Genomic DNA, 19,292 nt, shown 5'->3' with positions numbered 1-19,292 from the left:
AAACCTATAGGCTTTAAACAAACAAAAACCAAATTTAGTGGTCACAATTAATGTTTGAATTGATGTATAATATGTGTTGAGGAAAACCTATAGGCTTGTTCATAAAGTCGAGGAAAACCTGTGGAGCTTTTGAAAATCACACATATAATAACTAAAAGTGAAAGTATGTCTATCATTTTCAACAATTGATACACTATCATGCAATTACACATTTTCAACCTGAAGAGTACCTGTGCTGGCGGCTTCGTCTAAACATGTGCATTGTTGATGGGAGTTAGCACACAGTGAGATTATAGTGCACTGTTAGCTGGTGGTTTTTTTCATGTTCATGTATGTCTGGCACAATAGAACTCACTTGGGAGAGTTTCTTCTCAAGATTTGTTTTTCAATCAATAAAATTCATCTTTTCGGTAAAAAAAAAAAACTTAACTAAAGGATGAAGAAAAATGTTACAATAGAGTAAAAACAATAATTAATGAAGAACAAAAGATAAAATTGTAATAAATTTGAATTAATGTGAAAATGGTTTTGCATGATACATACTCAAAATCTCTTAATGTGCTATTAATCACGTTTTCTTGGACTTTAAGCATTTCATAAAACTTTTTGAGTAATAATTCGCAAACCCTCCGTTCAAGTTACAAATTTCATATTTATAGGCAAAAATCTAAACTAAAACTAACGTCGAAAAAGCTCAGACTTACACGTGTCTTGATTGAACTAATTAGATTCCACACATTTTGCAAGTCTTCAACCGCTCTGAATTGTTAGTTGAAACGCATGCTAGAATTGTAATGAATTACTACCCGAGATATCTATTTAATGTTGGAAATATTTTCTAAGTTAAGCATTGCACTCCGATCAAAATCTTTTACCTTTATTTGGTCGAAATACATTCATTACCAACACAGCTAACAACTTCTTGACAAAGGCGGAGTGATTAATAATGAAAGCTACATATTTGTGGATTGGGCGAGCCATTCCATCGGGATAATGAACCTGCCAGAGAAATCTACAACTACGGTTAAGGTTCTCTGATAGGCGAGACAAACTACTCCTAACTAGAGCTTGGGGAAACTTCCTTGCGCGTTGGATGAAACCGTCAACCGAAGGATGAACTACTAGGTAGCAGATTGCAGTGGATCTCGTACTTGAACATACAATTAACTCTTGTGTCGCAAGCATAATGTCTTGTGGACTGGTTCGAGTCCCCTCGTCTGGATAGGAGAACCACCCAAGGAGCTTGTAAGGTCGAGCAAGACCGATAAAGTTATCCTTTATGAGCAAATACAACGAAGACTTTCACTTAAAGACACACTTAACTCTTATGTTGCGAGCATAGTGTCTTGTGGACTAGGTGTACCCTCTCGCTTGGATATGGGACTCGTCCCTGGTATGTACATGCGTAACCAAACCACCCGAAGTAGATAGTACATGATGGGTGTGTGATGTAAGGCCCAAGTTTTTAAGCTTATGCTAAGTGAATAAATTTCTTATTCACGATTAGGGTTGATGTAATGTGAAGGGAAACCTGAACAAAAGTTCATTAAATGAACTATATTTATGAAGGAGAAAGTTCAGGAAAAGTTCAAGGATTGCATTATGATCGATAAAAGTTATAGCACGATCGTTATACGCTTAACCTAGGTCAGAAACCCTAGTATATAGCTAATTTTCACTTTTAGGCACGACAGAAGTTAATTCCAAAAATCTTCAGAGAAATGTTAGAACTTCTCTTTTTCCATACATTACAATCGTTTCGAGGCGAAACTCTAGGATCTACGAACGTCCGATTCCAATCATCGGAAGTTTGCCGAAACTGAAACCCTGGTATTTCAAAACCCTAGAATTTCTCGACAATGAAGACTTTTTCTAGTCAGAGCTTCAAATGAATATTCTACACGCGTACACCCAGTTCTCTTGATGATTTCAATCTTTCTTCAGAAGGAAGTTTTCTATTCCGACATTCGATGCAAAAAGCAACTTATCGGGTAAAATAGTTTTACACCGACTATGCATTAGTTGCCAAAAATACAAGGAGACCTCTTTATATCTTTGGAATTATTTTGCCAAAACATATCTATTAATTCACGGAGAATGACGCCGGAAAAATCAGATTCGCGAAACTTTCATTTTCCCGCGAATTTCCATCTTCTATATATAGCCAAGAAAGGAAGAAAAACACAAATTTTCCTCCATTTTCTCTCCTCAAACCCGCGGCCAAGAACAAGGAAGAAGGAAGAAGAATTTTGTTCATCTCTTGCTTGATCGTTGATCCGTTAGTTGCTACTTCAAGGTTTCGAGGTATAGTCGATAATCCTTACCTCTGATCGCTTTTTCCATAGCTTTTCTGTAGGCTTTTCTGAGCTGATAGTTTATGGGTTTTTGCAAAACTATCCTGAATCTTTCATTTCTGATTCTAAACATCTTCCTTATATGCCCAAGATCACTTCTGCCGGATTAGATTTTCCGTTATGTCGCCGGAATTCCGCCGGAATCAATTTTAGCCTAAAATACCCATTTTTGGAGTTTTTGGAGTAAAGCTTCAACCTTTAGGCTAAAAACTATCGCCTTAGCTTAGTGCTAGTAGGATTAGTTGTCATAAACGTCGTTGGTGACGTCCCTGCAAAATTTGGTTTTTGGGATTTCAGTTTTGAAATTTCTAAGTTAAAAATCATGACCAAAATACCCCTGCAACAGTTTTTGATCCGATAATTTTTCCGAGTTCAGAATACCCTTAGTTACGGCCAATGATAGCATAGGAACCAAGTTTGATCGAAGAAAAATCGAGTCTCCTAATTGTGAAAAGTGGCCGAACCTATTAAGGGGGGAGGAGGAAATTTCCTTTTTCCGAAAACTTGTCTTTCGCGCTAGATTATCGTACCTTAGAGTATAGATTACTTCGTGTAACCTTAGTAAGTATTGATAGCTTAGTTTCCGATAGATTTTGATTGATTTCTGTGGTTTTGTTCTAAAAGTGCTTTTGAAGAGTTTCCCGAGGAACAAGACTTTGCTTGCGAGGAAGCGTTAGACGATCATTCTGGAGAACCTACAGGTGAGGGCTTCTCACTGAATCTCTAGTTAATGCTTAGGGTCGATGCTTTCGACATTGTTTACTGTTTATGCACTGGATTGTGTGTGATTGGAAAATGTTTTCTGAGGCTTCGGCTGACAATGTAGATGATGAATCTACTGAATGTTTTTGAGATTGACTTATATGCTAAGTGCTAATTGGGTAATTTAGGATGTGTGGTGCATGCCTTATATGCTAAGTGCTATGTGGCTATTGCTTAATATATTGATATATGACATGTTGATTGATTGTGCTGAGTTATTTATACTTTTGCAATGAAATCTGAGTTTCTGAACGGTGAGAATAGCGGGCAGGTCATGCCGATTTTATTTTGAGAGTTTTGAGAAAGTTTGATAGGACGAATGAGATTCGGACCTTGTTATGATGTTTATGGATCGAGACATTCTCTGGAGTCATTTGGGGATTAGGAGATCCCGAGAACTGATAGGATTTGCGATAAGACTAAAAGGATACTATTTTGTAAAGAAAACTCATAAGACATTAAACAACCTCTAAATCTTTAAGTAATGATAACAAACTCGAAAGGAAGCTTCGGATGCAAATTCTTAGTTTTGGAAAACGAGAAGTGTCGTCGGATCCGAGTGTTGAGAAAATTGAGAGGCGTTGAGTATGTGTTGTTGTTGTGCTGTTGGAGCAGCGTTTGTTGTTGTGCTGTTGGAGAGTGTGATACTCTGTGCTCGTTGAGCAGTTGTGACCATCAGATTGAGATGAGTCGGATGATTTGGAGATCATCATGAGTTACTATGTTGATGTGAAGAAGTGTCTTTTGTCGCAGAATCGACTTTACCTTAGGGTAAGCTTTTAGAGACATTAATTTAGCTAGAACACGTGGCGACGTGTCGAGTGAGGTCGGAGACGTTGTTTGGCTAATCACTGCATTGCATGCACTCATTAAGTGGTTTAAACACGGTGAGATACCGGACCACGGCGGATTCCAAAATTGGTTATAAGACCAGGATTTCCGCGTAAGAGCGCTGCTAGGTGACTCTTAGTAGCAGACCGAAATGGCAGGCCTTCGGGTTTTATGCTGATCTGACTACATGTTGATGTTGGAGTAAGAGGCACACGGGCCGAAATGGTCCCACCGTGGCTGGTGCTAGGGCTGATCCGATGATGTCCATCCGTTCCGGAATGCATATTGGTTGACTGGGTTAACCTGCATTGCATATCATGCAACATGCATACTAATTTAGTTGTCGAGTGTGATTGTTATTTGTTAATCCTATTTGGAACATGCTATTTGTTATTGTTGTCATTTACGTTCATTATGGAACATGAAACCCTAGGATGCTATCTCTAGTTATAAGCCTAAGTGACTATCTATTACTTGTACCTATTGGGTTTATTATCTACATAGTTCTTTAGAGTTGACCCTCGCGTCTTCTGTGTGTGTTTTGGCGGACAACGCCTTTGTCAGATGTCCATTGCGGATTGGTTCACAATGGTCCACCCTTCGGGGGGGATTAGGTACGAGATGATCGATCAGGACGACCCCGAGTCGTGGGTGGTTGACCCCGCGAGCCATCGAGCGACGTATTCGGGGCGTATCATGGAGGACCACGTGGATAGTGGAGGACTCTTGAGGTCAGGAGTGTTGAGGAGATGCTCTATCAGCTTCAACTTGCCATCGGGCGTTCATTGTGGACCAGGACTTGGAGGACCACCACCACCACCGTTGTCTTCAGACGAGGAGGATCCCTCAGAGGAGGAGCCAGTGGGAGTGCCGTCGGCAGGGTCTAGTGCCCCCTCCGTTGCGATCATTGATGATCAGGGTTCGGGCCCTAAGCCCGTGAGTCCAGCATCGGAGCGCACTGCGGTTGCGAGGGGAGGACGGATAGGGTTGGTAGACTTAGTTGTTCTGGATTCTGATTCAGACGACGATCATGCTAGCACATAGTTTTGAGTGTTGGTATGAGCTCCTCGAGTTAGGATTAGTGTAGGAGTAGAGTTTAGCTCTGACAGTCTTGCTTCATTTGCTTCTTTAGGGGACAGGGTAGTGCCGCCTATAGCTTTTTGTGTGGTTTCCTTATGGGAATCACAGAGAGTTGGTTGGACTTAGGAGGTCTTATTTTCAGGCCATTGGGTCAGCTTATTCTCAGTTTTGAGGGATAGTGTTGCGGACACTTACCTTTATATTCAGTTGGTACATATTGCTTACGGGCGCTACTCTTCTATTACCGTCACTGGAGGTTTACTCGTGACGAGGTTGTTACTTACAGCGGGGGCTGTTTATATATTGTATATTAGTTCTATTGCTTTTCGCATTTGGGTTTTATTTAATTCAGTCTTGTCTTAGTTATTATCAAAAAAAAAAATATTCACGTTTTTCCGCATTAAGTTTACTTTTGGTTACTAAAGTGACGCCACCGAAATCGGGGTGTTACATTGTGGTATCAGAGCACGGTCGAGTCTTTCGGGAGTTGTTGGGGAATAGGTCTTCTGTGCTAGGTTGTGTGACTCTGCAAAGAGTGAACATTGATTGTCTGCAAGCGATTCTTCGCTTAAAAATTGATTGAAGTTATTGCTTACTCATATTGTATAGTGATGCTAGATGCTATCTTATGATGGGTACTGACTGTTTGCTTCCTTTAACAGAACATGGTGAATACCAATCAGCTAGCTGAGATGATGGCCACTATGGCCCAAGCAGTGACCGCACAGGCGAATGATAGTGCTATGAGGCGTGCTGCTGAGGAAGCACGTGCCCAGCATCAACGTCAGAGAGAGATAACTCTCGACCAAAACAAAGGTCTCAATGATTTCAGGAGACAAGATCCACCAAAGTTCTCTGGTGGAACTGACCCAGACAAAGCGGATCTCTGGATCCAGGAAATCGAGAAGATTTTCGGCGTTCTGCAGACTATAGAGGGTGCCAAGGTGGGCATGGCGACTTATCTTCTGCTGGGAGACGCTGAATACTGGTGGAAGGGCACCAGGGGGATCATGGAAGCCAACCATGAGGAGATAAACTGGAACTCTTTCCGGACTGCATTCTTGGAGAAGTATTTTCCAACAAGTGCCCGGGATGAGAGGGAGGCGCAGTTTCTGACACTCCGTCAGGGAGGTATGTCGGTGCCGGAATTTGCTTCGAAGCTGGAATCCTTGGCGAAGCATTTCCAATTCTTTCATGACCACGTGAACGAGCGCTACATGTGCAAGCGTTTCGTTAATGGAATGAGGCCGGATATTGAGGACTCAGTGAGGCCACTGGGAATCATGCGATTCCAATCATTGGTGGAGAAAGCCACTGAAGTGGAGCTGATGAAGAACCGGAGGTTGAACCGGGCTGGAACTGGAGGGCCGATGAGGTCGGGCTCCCAGAATATTCAGAACAGGGGGAGGTTTCAGAACAGGAGGCCGTATCAGCGTCCTGCTGGTAGAGGGTTTGCTTCGGGATCTTACAGGCCCATGATGGGTGCTGCTGGTGGTTCTGGAGGTCAGACTCAGAACAGGGAGCTGACTTGTTACAAGTGTGGGAGGCCGGGGCACTATGCTCGCGATTGTCCCGACACGAGACCCCAATGCTTCAATTGTCAAAAACCGGGACATACTGCTGCACAGTGCAGGCTACCAAATGCGGAACCAACCGTCAACACTGCTAGAGGAAAGCGTCCTGCTGCGAAGGCGAGAGTCTACACCATGGATGGTGAAGATGCTGAGGGAGTCGATGGACTGATTAGAGGCGACTGCGAGATTGACGGTAATCTTCTATCCGTACTTTTCGATTCCGGTGCAACGCATTCTTTTATCTCTAGAGGGTGTGCAATCAGATTAAGACTTCCTATTACTGCTTTGAGCTTCGATCTGATAGTTGCTACTCCTGCCAAGACTTTTCTTGCTAATTCAGCATGCATGTATTGTCCGATAACATATAACAATAGGATCTACCATGCTAACCTAGTATGCCTAACTCTTAAGAACCTAGATGTTATCCTAGGAATGGATTGGTTGTCCCGCTATCATTGTCTCTTGGACTGCAACCGAAAGAGAGTGGTATTCCCTGATTCGGATCTTTCCGAGTATCTATCCGCCAATCACATCAGCGTCGCTTTGAACGAGGGATCTGAGGAGTATTCTGTTTTGCTAAGCTTGGAGAGCAAAGGGAACCCAGAAGTTGGCAGTATTCCAGTGGTGAAGGAATTCACGGATGTTTTTCCTGGCGATGTACCTGGATTGCCGCCTGTACGCGACATTGAGTTTGCTATAGACATCGTACCGGGAACAGGGCCGATTTCGATGGCACCATATCGTATGGCACCTGCGGAGCTAGTGGAACTGAAGTCCCAACTCAAAGATCTTCTGTCGAAGGGATTCATTCGACCAAGTGTTTCACCTTGGGGAGCGCCAGTCTTATTGGTGAAGAAGAAGGACGGGAAATCGAGACTATGTGTCGACTACCGGCAACTGAACAAAGTAACCGTCAAGAATAGGTATCCGTTACCTAGAATTGACGATTTGATGGATCAACTGCGAGGAGCTACAATATTCTCGAAGATCGACCTGAAGTCGGGTTATCATCAAATCAGGGTCAAGACCGAGGATATCCAGAAGACGGCATTCAGAACCCGTTATGGACACTATGAGTACTTAGTGATGCCATTTGGGGTGACAAATGCACCGGCAATATTCATGGCTTACATGAATATGACTTTCCATACATTCTTGGATCGATTCGTCGTGGTGTTTATCGACGATATCCTAATCTACTCAAAGAATGCTGAAGACCATGAGGAGCACTTGCGACAAGTTTTACAAGTTCTGAGGGAGAAGGAGTTGTACGCCAATCCTTCTAAGTGCGAATTTTGGCTCGAAGAGGTAAAATTCTTAGGCCATGTGATCTCTAAGGAGGGTATAGCTGTGGACCCAGCAAAGGTAGAGACTGTATTGTCATGGGAACGACCAAAGACTGTGACTGAGATCAGAAGTTTTGTCGGTTTAGCGGGATACTATCGTCGCTTTATCGAGAATTTCACGAAGATTGTGGGACCGTTGACTCAACTCACGAGGAAGGACCAACCTTTTGCATGGACTGAAGCGTGCGAAACTAGTTTCCAGACGATGAAGGAACGGTTGACGACGTCACCTGTACTCGTCTTACCGCAACCAGAGGAACCTTATGAGGTATACTGTGATGCTTCATATCAAGGCTTGGGATGTGTGCTGATGCAACATCGGAAGGTGGTTGCTTATGCTTCAAGACAACTTAAGGTGCATGAGAAGAATTATCCAACTCATGACTTGGAACTAGCTGCAATCGTATTTGCGCTGAAGATTTGGAGACATCACTTATATGGATGCAATTTCACCATATTCAGTGATCATAAGAGCTTGAAGTACTTGTTTGAGCAGAAGGAGTTGAACATGAGGCAGCGTCGGTGGATGGAATTTCTCAAAGATTACGAGTTCACTCTGCAATATCATCCTGGAAAAGCGAACGTAGTTGCTGATGCCTTGAGCAGGAAGATGCACATCTCGGTGATGATGGTGAAGGAGCTGCAACTGCTGGAACAATTTCGAGATTTGAGCTTGGATGTGAAATTATCCGAGGGGGAACTGAAGTTCGGAATGATCAGAATCACAAATGGATTGATGGAAGAAATCTGAGACCAACAGTTACAAGATGAGTTTCTGCTCGGGAAAAGGAATTTGGTAAGTCAAGGTAAAGACCCAGAATTCAAGGTAGGAAGTGACAACATTCTACGGTGCAAGGATAGGGTTTGTGTGCCTAACAACCCTGAACTGAGAAGATTGATTATGGATGAGGGTCACAAGAGCAAGTTAAGCATTCATCCGGGAATGAAAAAGATGTACCAAGACTTGAAGATGAATTTTTGGTGGCCAGGGATGAAAAGACAAGTGGCTGAATATGTAGCTGCATGTTTGACATGTCAGAAGGCAAAGGTGGAGCATCAGAAGTCTTCAGGTATGCTACAAAGCTTAGATGTACCAGAGTGGAAGTGGGATAGCATATCAATGGATTTCGTCGTGGCTTTGCCAAGAACTCAGAAGGGATACGATTCTATATGGGTAATCGTGGATCGACTGACAAAGTCGGCTCATTTCGTACCTGTGAGGACTACGTACAACGTGGAGAAACTATCAGAGATTTACATATCCGAGATCGTACGACTTCACGGAGTACCGACAAGTATTGTTTCCGATCGAGACCCGAAGTTTACATCACATTTTTGGGGAGCTCTTCAAGAGGCTTTGGGAACGAGGCTGAGACTAAGTTCTGCTTATCATCCGCAGACCGATGGACAGACTGAGAGGACAATCCAGTCGTTGGAGGATTTACTACGCGCTTGCGTGTTAGACAACAAGGGCAGTTGGGATACCCTGTTACCGTTGATTGAGTTCACATACAACAACAGTTTTCATACGAGCATAGGTATGGCACTGTATGAGGCTTTGTATGGTCGCAAGTGTAGAACACCTTTGTGTTGGTACCAAAACGGAGAAAATCTGTTGGTAGGACCGGAACTTCTGCAACAGACCACTGAGAAGATCAAGCAGATCAGAGAGAAGATGAAGACTTCTCAGAGTAGACAGAAGAGTTATGCCGATCAAAGGCGCAGAACTCTGGAATTCGAAGAAGGAGATCATGTATTTCTGAGAGTTACTCAGACGACGGGAGTTGGTCGAGCAATCAAGTCAAAGAAGCTTACGCCCAAGTTCATTGGACCGTATCAGATCACTCGTCAAATTGGACCAGTCGCATATCAGATTGCACTACCTCCATTTCTATCAAACATTCATGACGTATTCCACGTGTCACAACTGAGGAGATATATTGCGGATCCGACACATGTTATCGAGCTGGATGACATTGAGTTGAAGGATGATCTGTCTTTCGAGACACCGCCAATTAGCATTGGTGACACCAGGATAAAACAGTTAAGGGGAAAAGAGATCGAGTTAGTGAAAGTCATTTGGAATAAAGACACCGGTGATGCAACCTAGGAGCTGAAGGAGAAGATTCAAGAACAGTATCCAGAACTTTTTACTAACCCTTAAGTTTCGAGGTCGAAACTTTCTTTTTGGAGGGTAGTAATGTAAGGCCCAAGTTTTTAAGCTTATGCTAAGTGAATAAATTTCTTATTCACGATTAGGGTTGATGTAATGTGAAGGGAAACCTGAACAAAAGTTCATTAAATGAAATATATTTATGAAGGAGAAAGTTCAGGAAAAGTTCAAGGATTGCATTATGATCGATAAAAGTTATAGCACGATCGTTATACGCTTAACCTAGGTCAGAAACCCTAGTATATAGCTAATTTTCACTTTTAGGCACGACGGAAGTTAATTCCAAAAATCTTCAGAGAAATGTTAGAACTTCTCTTTTTCCATACATTACAATCGTTTCGAGGCGAAACTCTAGGATCTACGAACGTCCGATTCCAATCATCGGAAGTTTGCCGAAACTGAAACCCTGGTATTTCAAAACCCTAGAATTTCTCGACAATGAAGAATTTTTCTAGTCAGAGCTTCAAATGAATATTCTACACGCGTACACCCAGTTCTCTTGATGATTTCAATCTTTCTTCAGAAGGAAGTTTTCTATTCCGACATTCGATGCAAAAAGCAACTTATCGGGTAAAATAGTTTTACACCGACTATGCATTAGTTGCCAAAAATACAAGGAGACCTCTTTATATCTTTGGAATTCTTTTGCCAAAACATATCTATTAATTCACGGAGAATGACGCCGGAAAAATCAGATTCGCGAAACTTTCATTTTCCCGCGAATTTCCATCTTCTATATATAGCCAAGAAAGGAAGAAAAACACAAATTTTCCTCCATTTTCTCTCCTCAAACCCGCGGCCAAGAACAAGGAAGAAGGAAGAAGAATTTTGTTCATCTCTTGCTTGATCGTTGATCCGTTAGTTGCTACTTCAAGGTTTCGAGGTATAGTCGATAATCCTTACCTCTGATCGCTTTTTCCATAGCTTTTCTGTAGGCTTTTCTGAGCTGATAGTTTATGGGTTTTTGCAAAACTATCCTGAATCTTTCATTTCTGATTCTAAACATCTTCCTTATATGCCCAAGATCACTTCTGCCGGATTAGATTTTCCGTTATGTCGCCGGAATCAATTTTAGCCTAAAATACCCATTTTTGGAGTTTTTGGAGTAAAGCTTCAACCTTTAGGCTAAAAACTATCGCCTTAGCTTAGTGCTAGTAGGATTAGTTGTCATAAACGTCGTTGGTGACGTCCCTGCAAAATTTGGTTTTTGGGATTTCAGTTTTGAAATTTCTAAGTTAAAAATCATGACCAAAATACCCCTGCGACAGTTTTTGATCCGATAATTTTTCCGAGTTCAGAATACCCTTAGTTACGGCCAATGATAGCATAGGAACCAAGTTTGATCGAAGAAAAATCGAGTCTCCTAATTGTGAAAAGTGGCCGAACCTATTAAGGGGGGAGGAGGAAATTTCCTTTTTCCGAAAACTTGTCTTTCGCGCTAGATTATCGTACCTTAGAGTATAGATTACTTCGTGTAACCTTAGTAAGTATTGATAGCTTAGTTTCCGATAGATTTTGATTGATTTCTGTGGTTTTGTTCTAAAGGTGCTTTTGAAGAGTTTCCCGAGGAACAAGACTTTGCTTGCGAGGAAGCGTTAGACGATCATTCTGGAGAACCTACAGGTGAGGGCTTCTCACTGAATCTCTAGTTAATGCTTAGGGTCGATGCTTTAGACATTGTTTACTGTTTATGCTCTGGATTGTGTGTGATTGGAAAATGTTTTCTGAGGCTTCGGCTGACAATGTAGATGATGAATCTACTGAATGTTTTTGAGATTGACTTATATGCTAAGTGCTAATTGGGTAATTTAGGATGTGTGGTGCATGCCTTATATGCTAAGTGCTATGTGGTTATTGCTTAATATATTGATATATGACATGTTGATTGATTGTGCTGAGTTATTTATACTTTTGCAATGAAATCTGAGTTTCTGAACGGTGAGAATAGCGGGCAGGTCATGCCGATTTTATTTTGAGAGTTTTGAGAAAGTTTGATAGGACGAATGAGATTCGGACCTTGTTATGATGTTTATGGATCGAGACATTCTCTGGAGTCATTTGGGGATTAGGAGATCCCGAGAACTGATAGGATTTGCGATAAGACTAAAAGGATACTATTTTGTAAAGAAAACTCATAAGACATTAAACAACCTCTAAATCTTTAAGTAATGATAACAAACTCGAAAGGAAGCTTCGGATGCAAATTCTTAGTTTTGGAAAACGAGAAGTGTCGTCGGATCCGAGTGTTGAGAAAATTGAGAGGCGTTGAGCAGCGTTTGTTGTTGTGCTGTTGGAGCAGCTATGTTGTAGGGCTATCCTGGGGATAAGTCCGGGAAACCGTTAGTTTCCGAGAGTGTGATACTCTGTGCTCGTTGAGCAGTTGTGACCATCAGATTGAGATGAGTCGGATGATTTGGAGATCATCATGAGTTACTATGTTGATGTGAAGAAGTGTCTTTTGTCGCAGAATCGACTTTACCTTAGGGTAAGCTTTTAGAGACATTAATTTAGCTAGAACACGTGGCGACGTGTCGAGTGAGGTCGGAGACGTTGTTTGGCTAATCACTGCATTGCATGCACTCATTAAGTGGTTTAAACACGGCGAGATACCGGACCACGGCGGATTCCAAAATTGGTTATAAGACCAGGATTTCCGCGTAAGAGCGCTGCTAGGTGACTCTTAGTAGCAGACCGAAATGGCAGGCCTTCGGGTTTTATGCTGATCTGACTACATGTTGATGTTGGAGTAAGAGGCACACGGGCCGAAATGGTCCCACCGTGGCTGGTGCTAGGGCTGATCCGATGATGTCCATCCGTTCCGGAATGCATATTGGTTGACTGGGTTAACCTGCATTGCATATCATGCAACATGCATACTAATTTAGTTGTCGAGTGTGATTGTTATTTGTTAATCCTATTTGGAACATGCTATTTGTTATTGTTGTCATTTACGTTCATTATGGAACATGAAACCCTAGGATGCTATCTCTAGTTATAAGCCTAAGTGGCTATCTATTACTTGTACCTATTGGGTTTATTATCTACATAGTTCTTTAGAGTTGACCCTCGCGTCTTCTGTGTGTGTTTTGGCGGACAACGCCTTTGTCAGATGTCCATTGCGGATTGGTTCACAATGGTCCACCCTTCGGGGGGGATTAGGTACGAGATGATCGATCAGGACGACCCCGGGTCGTGGGTGGTTGACCCCGCGAGCCATCGAGCGACGTATTCGGGGCGTATCATGGAGGACCACGTGGATAGTGGAGGACTCTTGAGGTCAGGAGTGTTGAGGAGATGCTCTATCAGCTTCAACTTGCCACCGGGCGTTCACTGTGGACCAGGACTTGGAGGACCACCACCACCACCGTTGTCTTCAGACGAGGAGGATCCCTCAGAGGAGGAGCCAGTGGGAGTGCCGTCGGCAGGGTCTAGTGCCCCCTCCGTTGCGATCATTGATGATCAGGGTTCGGGCCCTAAGCCCGTGAGTCCAGCATCGGAGCGCACTGCGGTTGCGAGGGGAGGACGGATAGGGTTGGTAGACTTAGTTGTTCTGGATTCTGATTCAGACGACGATCATGCTAGCACATAGTTTTGAGTGTTGGTATGAGCTCCTCGAGTTAGGATTAGTGTAGGAGTAGAGTTTAGCTCTGACAGTCTTGCTTCATTTGCTTCTTTAGGGGACAGGGTAGTGCCGCCTTTAGCTTTTTGTGTGGTTTCCTTATGGGAATCACAGAGAGTTGGTTGGACTTAGGAGGTCTTATTTTCAGGCCATTGGGTCAGCTTATTCTCAGTTTTGAGGGATAGTGTTGCGGACACTTACCTTTATATTCAGTTGGTACATATTGCCTACGGGCGCTACTCTTCTATTACCGTCACTGGAGGTTTACTCGTGACGAGGTTGTTACTTACAGCGGGGGCTGTTTATATATTGTATATTAGTTCTATTGCTTTTCGCATTTGGGTTTTATTTAATTCAGTCTTGTCTTAGTTATTATCAAAAAAAAAATATTCACGTTTTTCCGCATTAAGTTTACTTTTGGTTACTAAAGTGACGCCACCGAAATCGGGGTGTTACATGTGATAGGCTTATGGACTCTTGGGACTGAAATTATAAGGCCCAAGAGTCGAATTATGGTTAATTTAGGGTTCCATGCACCACATCCTTTAAAAGAGAGTGTTTGTACCTTGAAAAATGGCTTTTGGACTTTCATGCATAGGCAGCAAGGTTATTAAAAGACCCAACCTCCGCTAGGGTTTTGGACTTAGCACCGTAACTATTGTTTTTATACCGTTTCTATACCGAAACAATTTCAAAATGGGTTTTGATATTTTCACACCAATTTTCGCTGTCATCTTATTTTTCATTCATTTTTTCTATCTTCTTTTCCTCTCGCATCATTTATCATATATTTCATTTCCCTCACTTCTCTTCTCATATCTCACTAGGTGTTGATGAGATTTTGGCATCAACACATATTTATCCTTTCTTTCCAAGGTACTCATCATAATACAGCTGACAAACATGCAATTAATTCCTCCGCCCATGCCTCCCATGAGATTAATCCCTCGAGGCTCGGAGATCATGGTAAGGGAGTATGCCTCTTCTCTATACTCACCGCTCAGGGATCCAACTGAATCTCAAAAACCACGTTAAGTAAATATGTCTATTCTCTATATGCACCGCACATAGTACACTTAAAGAACTCAATTACCTACCCGTTATGTTACACCTACCATCTAAAAAAACATATTGAAGTAAAAATCAATTTTATTAACCAATACTATGAATCTCTCAACACTGAATGAATAACAGAACAGATCGATGATTATATTCCAAACGGTGACGTGTCGAACGCCCTCACGCAACCACAACAACCAACTAGTTTTGTCGTTTCCGCCATTATCTTCTTTCCCTTCACAGCCCCTACCAATTCATCATCTTCATCAAAACCTCTTTTACCTATTTTTCAGGTTTATCAAATCAAGACCTAAAATAGTAATTTCCATTTCACTCTCCGATCCAATCCAAACCCTCCACTCGTTCCACCACCACCGGCCTCGGATTCCTTCCAGATAGATCTTTCTCGATTTCCGTCGCATCCATGGCGGCGGCGGCGGCGACGGAGGACCGGAGCGCGAGGCGCAACCGCCTCGTCGACGAGGTCCTGGACTGCGTCATCCCTTACATCGACGACCCTAAGGACCGTGACGCCGTGTCTCAGGTGTGTAAGTGCTGGTACGAGCTTGACTCGTTGACTCGGAAGCATGTGACGATTGCGCTCTGCTACACCACCACGCCGGCGAGGCTTCGACGCCGGTTCCCGCACCTGGAGTCGCTGAAGCTGAAGGGGAAGCCTCGGGCGGCGATGTTCAACTTGATTCCGGAGGATTGGGGTGGTCACGTTACGCCTTGGGTGTTGGAGATCAATCAGTACTTTGATTGCCTCAAGAGTCTCCACTTTCGCCGGATGATCGTCAAGGATAACGATCTTCTCCTTCTTGCTCAATCGCGTGGTCCTGTGCTGCACAGTCTTAAGCTTGATAAGTGTTGTGGGTTTTCCACTGATGGCCTTTTACATGTTAGTCGCTTCTGCAGGTACCTACCTAGCTTTTGCTTTAGTTGTTTTTGGCTATGTATGTTTGAACTTTGAAGCTTATTTTCTGATTTGAATAGTTTATATTTGAAGTAAAATTGGGTTTTCTTTAAAGATTGGTTAAGTTAACTTGATGGATTAGCTTATTTTCTGCTTTGAACAGTTTACAATGAATGAATAAATAAACGATTTTTCTTTCATGATTAAGCAAAATCAATTGTCTCCATGGCGAGCTGTGTTAAGGTAATTTGGTTGACTACATGGAGAGACTGGTACATCTCTGGTGGAGTGATACTGATAAGTGATTTTATACAATATAAATTAGTAGGGTTCAGTTAATTTAATGGTTTAACTTATGGATTAGCTTATTTTCAGCTAACTAGCTTATTTTATACAATAAATTAAACGACGGTTTTTCTTTCAAGCATCCGCTTTGTGATCTTATTGAGGTAATTTGGTTGACTAGAAGAAGAGAGTGATAAATTTATGGTCGAGTGATTAATGATTGTGTGTGTATATATAATTTGGTTGAGGTAATTTAGTTACTTGTTTCTAGTTTCTCATTGCCAGTTGTTCTTTTTTCTTTGGCTAATCCTCTGTGCTTTTGTTTTTATGCTTCAGTTTCAATTGTCTAGTAGGAACTTTGGAGGCTTTTGTCTTATGCCACTCCTTAATAAATTGTGTTGGCCCTCTGCTCCTTATTATCTGTAACTGTTGAGGAATCCGGTGTTGTTTATCGCATCCTGTTGAAGAAGTAGCTATTTTGACTTCATTTTCGGCCCAGTGTTCCAAACTTCCAATTGCTTTGTAATTTCTCAAATATATTGTTATAACATTAAATGATTTGAAGTTTTGACCATTGCACTGAATTGGCTTTTTTCATACTTGGAGTTTTGAATCCTCAAATTGATAGAATTTGTAGAAACACATAACTTCAATGTTATTCTTCCCTTGATTTTCTGAATGAAGTTTTCTTTATTTGGTGGGGGGACAAACATATTTTAACTTTCAAGTACATTGACCTGACCTGAGCCATTGTTTTTTGGAAGTTATAATTCATGCCAGCAGCTATGAGTCATTGGGGCACTGACTATAAATTTTGCTTTTTGTCAGGAATTTAAGAGTACTACTTTTGGAGGAAAGCTCAATTGACGAGAAAGATGGTGAATGGCTACATGAGCTTGCTTTGAGCAATACAGTTCTTGAGTCTCTGAATTTTTACTTGACAGATGTTGCTGCTGTCAAAATTGAGGACCTTGAACTTTTAGCCAAAAATTGCCCGAACCTAGTTTCTGTGAAAATTACTGAATATGAAATTTCAAATCTTGTGAACTTCTTCCGGCAAGCATCTTCTCTGGAAGAATTTTGCGGAGGCATCTACAATGAGGAACCCGAAATATACTCTGCTGTATCATTACCAGCAAAGTTATGTCGATTGGGTTTAACATACATTGGAAAGAATGAGTTGCCGATGATGCTCATGTTCGCAGCTGCACTAACAAAATTGGATCTCCTCTATGCCTTGCTGGATACAGATGATCATTGCATGTTGATCCAGAAGTGCCCAAATTTAGAAGTCCTTGAGGTAAATTGTAGAACATGTTTACTCATTAAAATTTCCAAATTTACCTGTGTACCTCTATTTATGTTATGGGTTCAGTTATGCACAAGATAAAGTCATGTGTCTTTTTTTAAAGTAGTCGAGTGATATTTATTAATGTTTGATATTGTTCATTCTTGTAATGGCTTGTATGATCTAAATTTTCTTCTCTTAACTTTGAAATGAAAACAGTCCTCTCATGTAGTACATTATATATACATATAGTCACACTCTTACCATGAATTGATATCTTCTCTTCTGGACAGACAAGAAATGTAATTGGAGATAGAGGATTAGAAGTTCTCGGTAGCTGTTGTAAGAGGCTAAAAAGACTTAGGATTGAACGTGGTGATGATGAAGGAGAAACAGTTTCCCATAGAGGATTAATTGCTTTATCAGAGGGCTGTTCAGAGCTTGAATATTTGGCTGTTTACGTTTCTGATATCACCAATGCATCCCTGGAACACATGGGCACTCACTTGAGAAACCTCTGCGATTTCCGTCTCGTGTTACTCGACCAAGAAGAGAAAATAACAGATCTGCCACTCGACAGAGGAGTTCAAGCTTTGCTGAGGGGGTGCGACAAGCTTAAAAGATTCGCACTGTATCTGCGGCGAGGGGGGTTGACCGATGTAGGTCTCAGTTACATAGGGCAGTACAGCCAAAATGTGAGGTGGATGTTGTTGGGGGCTGTGGGGGAGACTGATGAAGGGCTTTTGGAGTTTGCGAAGGGATGCCCCAACCTTCAGAAACTTGAAATGAGAGGCTGTTCATTTTTCAGTGAGCATGCACTGGCTGTTGCTGCAACACAACTAACTTCTCTTAGGTACTTGTGGGTGCAAGGGTACGGTGCATCTCCTACCGGACGCGATCTTTTGGCAATGGCACGCCCCTTTTGGAACATTGAGTTAATTCCATCTAGAAGGGTGGTCGTTAATAACAACATGGATGGGCCTGTGGTTTCTGTTCATCATCCAGCTCATATTCTTGCATATTACTCTCTTGCAGGCCAAAGATCAGATTTTCCAGATACTGTTGTACCTTTGGACCCTGCAACATTTGTTGAACCCTAGAATTGTGTAAATACTAATTTTTGTGTTTTTTTTTTCTTCTCCCCTCTCAAATCTTTGCTTGTAAGTTCCAGCTGTATTTGTAATTCAGGTTTCTCATTTTTCTCTGCAACTCCCTAGATTATAATAGTTTTGTAATAAGCCTTTGTCTTCATTTTGTAATTCAGAAATGCTACTGCCAACTCATGGATTTTGTTCCCTCTAAACTGAAGGTTCTCTATTTTGTGAATAAGAATGAAATGAACCGATTGTGTAGATGTTATTATGTATGTAGTTATTTCAATAAATATTTTGCTTATGTTTTTTTTAGATGATATTTTGCTTATGTTCTTTTGGTCCGTACTTATGTTAAAAACACGTTTATATCGATATATAGTATATTGATATAAAAAGATATAAAAAACACAGGAGAATGTATACTTTACAAATCATGAGTAAAAAATTACATCTTAATGTATAATTTCGGATTTTTTTTTAACTTACATTAATAATAGCGTGTGCCTTCAAAAAATAAAAAGAGTGGAAGTATTCTTTTTCAATTTTTTTCTAAAATATTAATTTTTTTTTGAAACTTAAAATATTACATTATTTTTTAAGTTCTTTTTAAATTATTGAAATTTAATTTTAGAAATTTTCTTTGTAAATTCAACTTTTTAATGTATTTTTTTTTTTGGTGCATCAAAAAGGTTTTAATGCATTTTTTAAGTACATTTTTTAAAAAATTATAGTTATAATAATTAAAAAAAAAATCATTCAAAATAACTCTTGCATCATCACCATACTGTTATAAGCCTATTTAGACTTATTATAAATTATGTTTTCAAACAAACTTTCAAATTAAATCAGATTTTTAAGTCAATTCAAATCTTAAAAAGTAATATGCATAAAACTAACTCACAAAATCAAAG

The 19,292-nt window shown here is 41.2% G+C and overlaps 1 protein-coding gene across 1 annotated transcript; it reads left to right on the top strand.

The window, feature by feature from the left end:
* Positions 1-14,972: 14,972 nt before the first annotated feature.
* Positions 14,973-18,641, top strand: LOC130722757 (coronatine-insensitive protein 1-like). Its single transcript, XM_057573584.1, has 3 exons — positions 14,973-15,716; positions 16,828-17,299; positions 17,581-18,641. The coding sequence occupies exons 1-3, from the start codon at positions 15,223-15,225 to the stop codon at positions 18,385-18,387; spliced, it is 1,773 nt and encodes a 590-aa protein (XP_057429567.1). The 5' UTR covers positions 14,973-15,222; the 3' UTR covers positions 18,388-18,641.
* The last annotated feature ends 651 nt before the right edge of the window (positions 18,642-19,292 follow it).

The sequence above is a fragment of the Lotus japonicus genome, chromosome 6 (assembly GCF_012489685.1).
Source record: "Lotus japonicus ecotype B-129 chromosome 6, LjGifu_v1.2".
NCBI classification, from domain to species: Eukaryota; Viridiplantae; Streptophyta; class Magnoliopsida; order Fabales; family Fabaceae; genus Lotus; species Lotus japonicus.
Note: the sequence above shows the minus strand (reverse complement) of the source record. Positions and strands in the feature narration are given on the sequence as shown.

Excerpts from the sequence above, each read along its gene's own strand:
- LOC130722757 (XM_057573584.1), top strand. The coding sequence starts at position 15,223 with ATGGCGGCGGCGGCGGCGACGGAGGACCGGAGCGCGAGGCGCAACCGC. Across the intron at positions 15,717-16,827 it reads CATGTTAGTCGCTTCTGCAG|GAATTTAAGAGTACTACTTT; the intron begins GTACCTACCTAG and ends GCTTTTTGTCAG. Across the intron at positions 17,300-17,580 it reads CAAATTTAGAAGTCCTTGAG|ACAAGAAATGTAATTGGAGA; the intron begins GTAAATTGTAGA and ends TCTTCTGGACAG.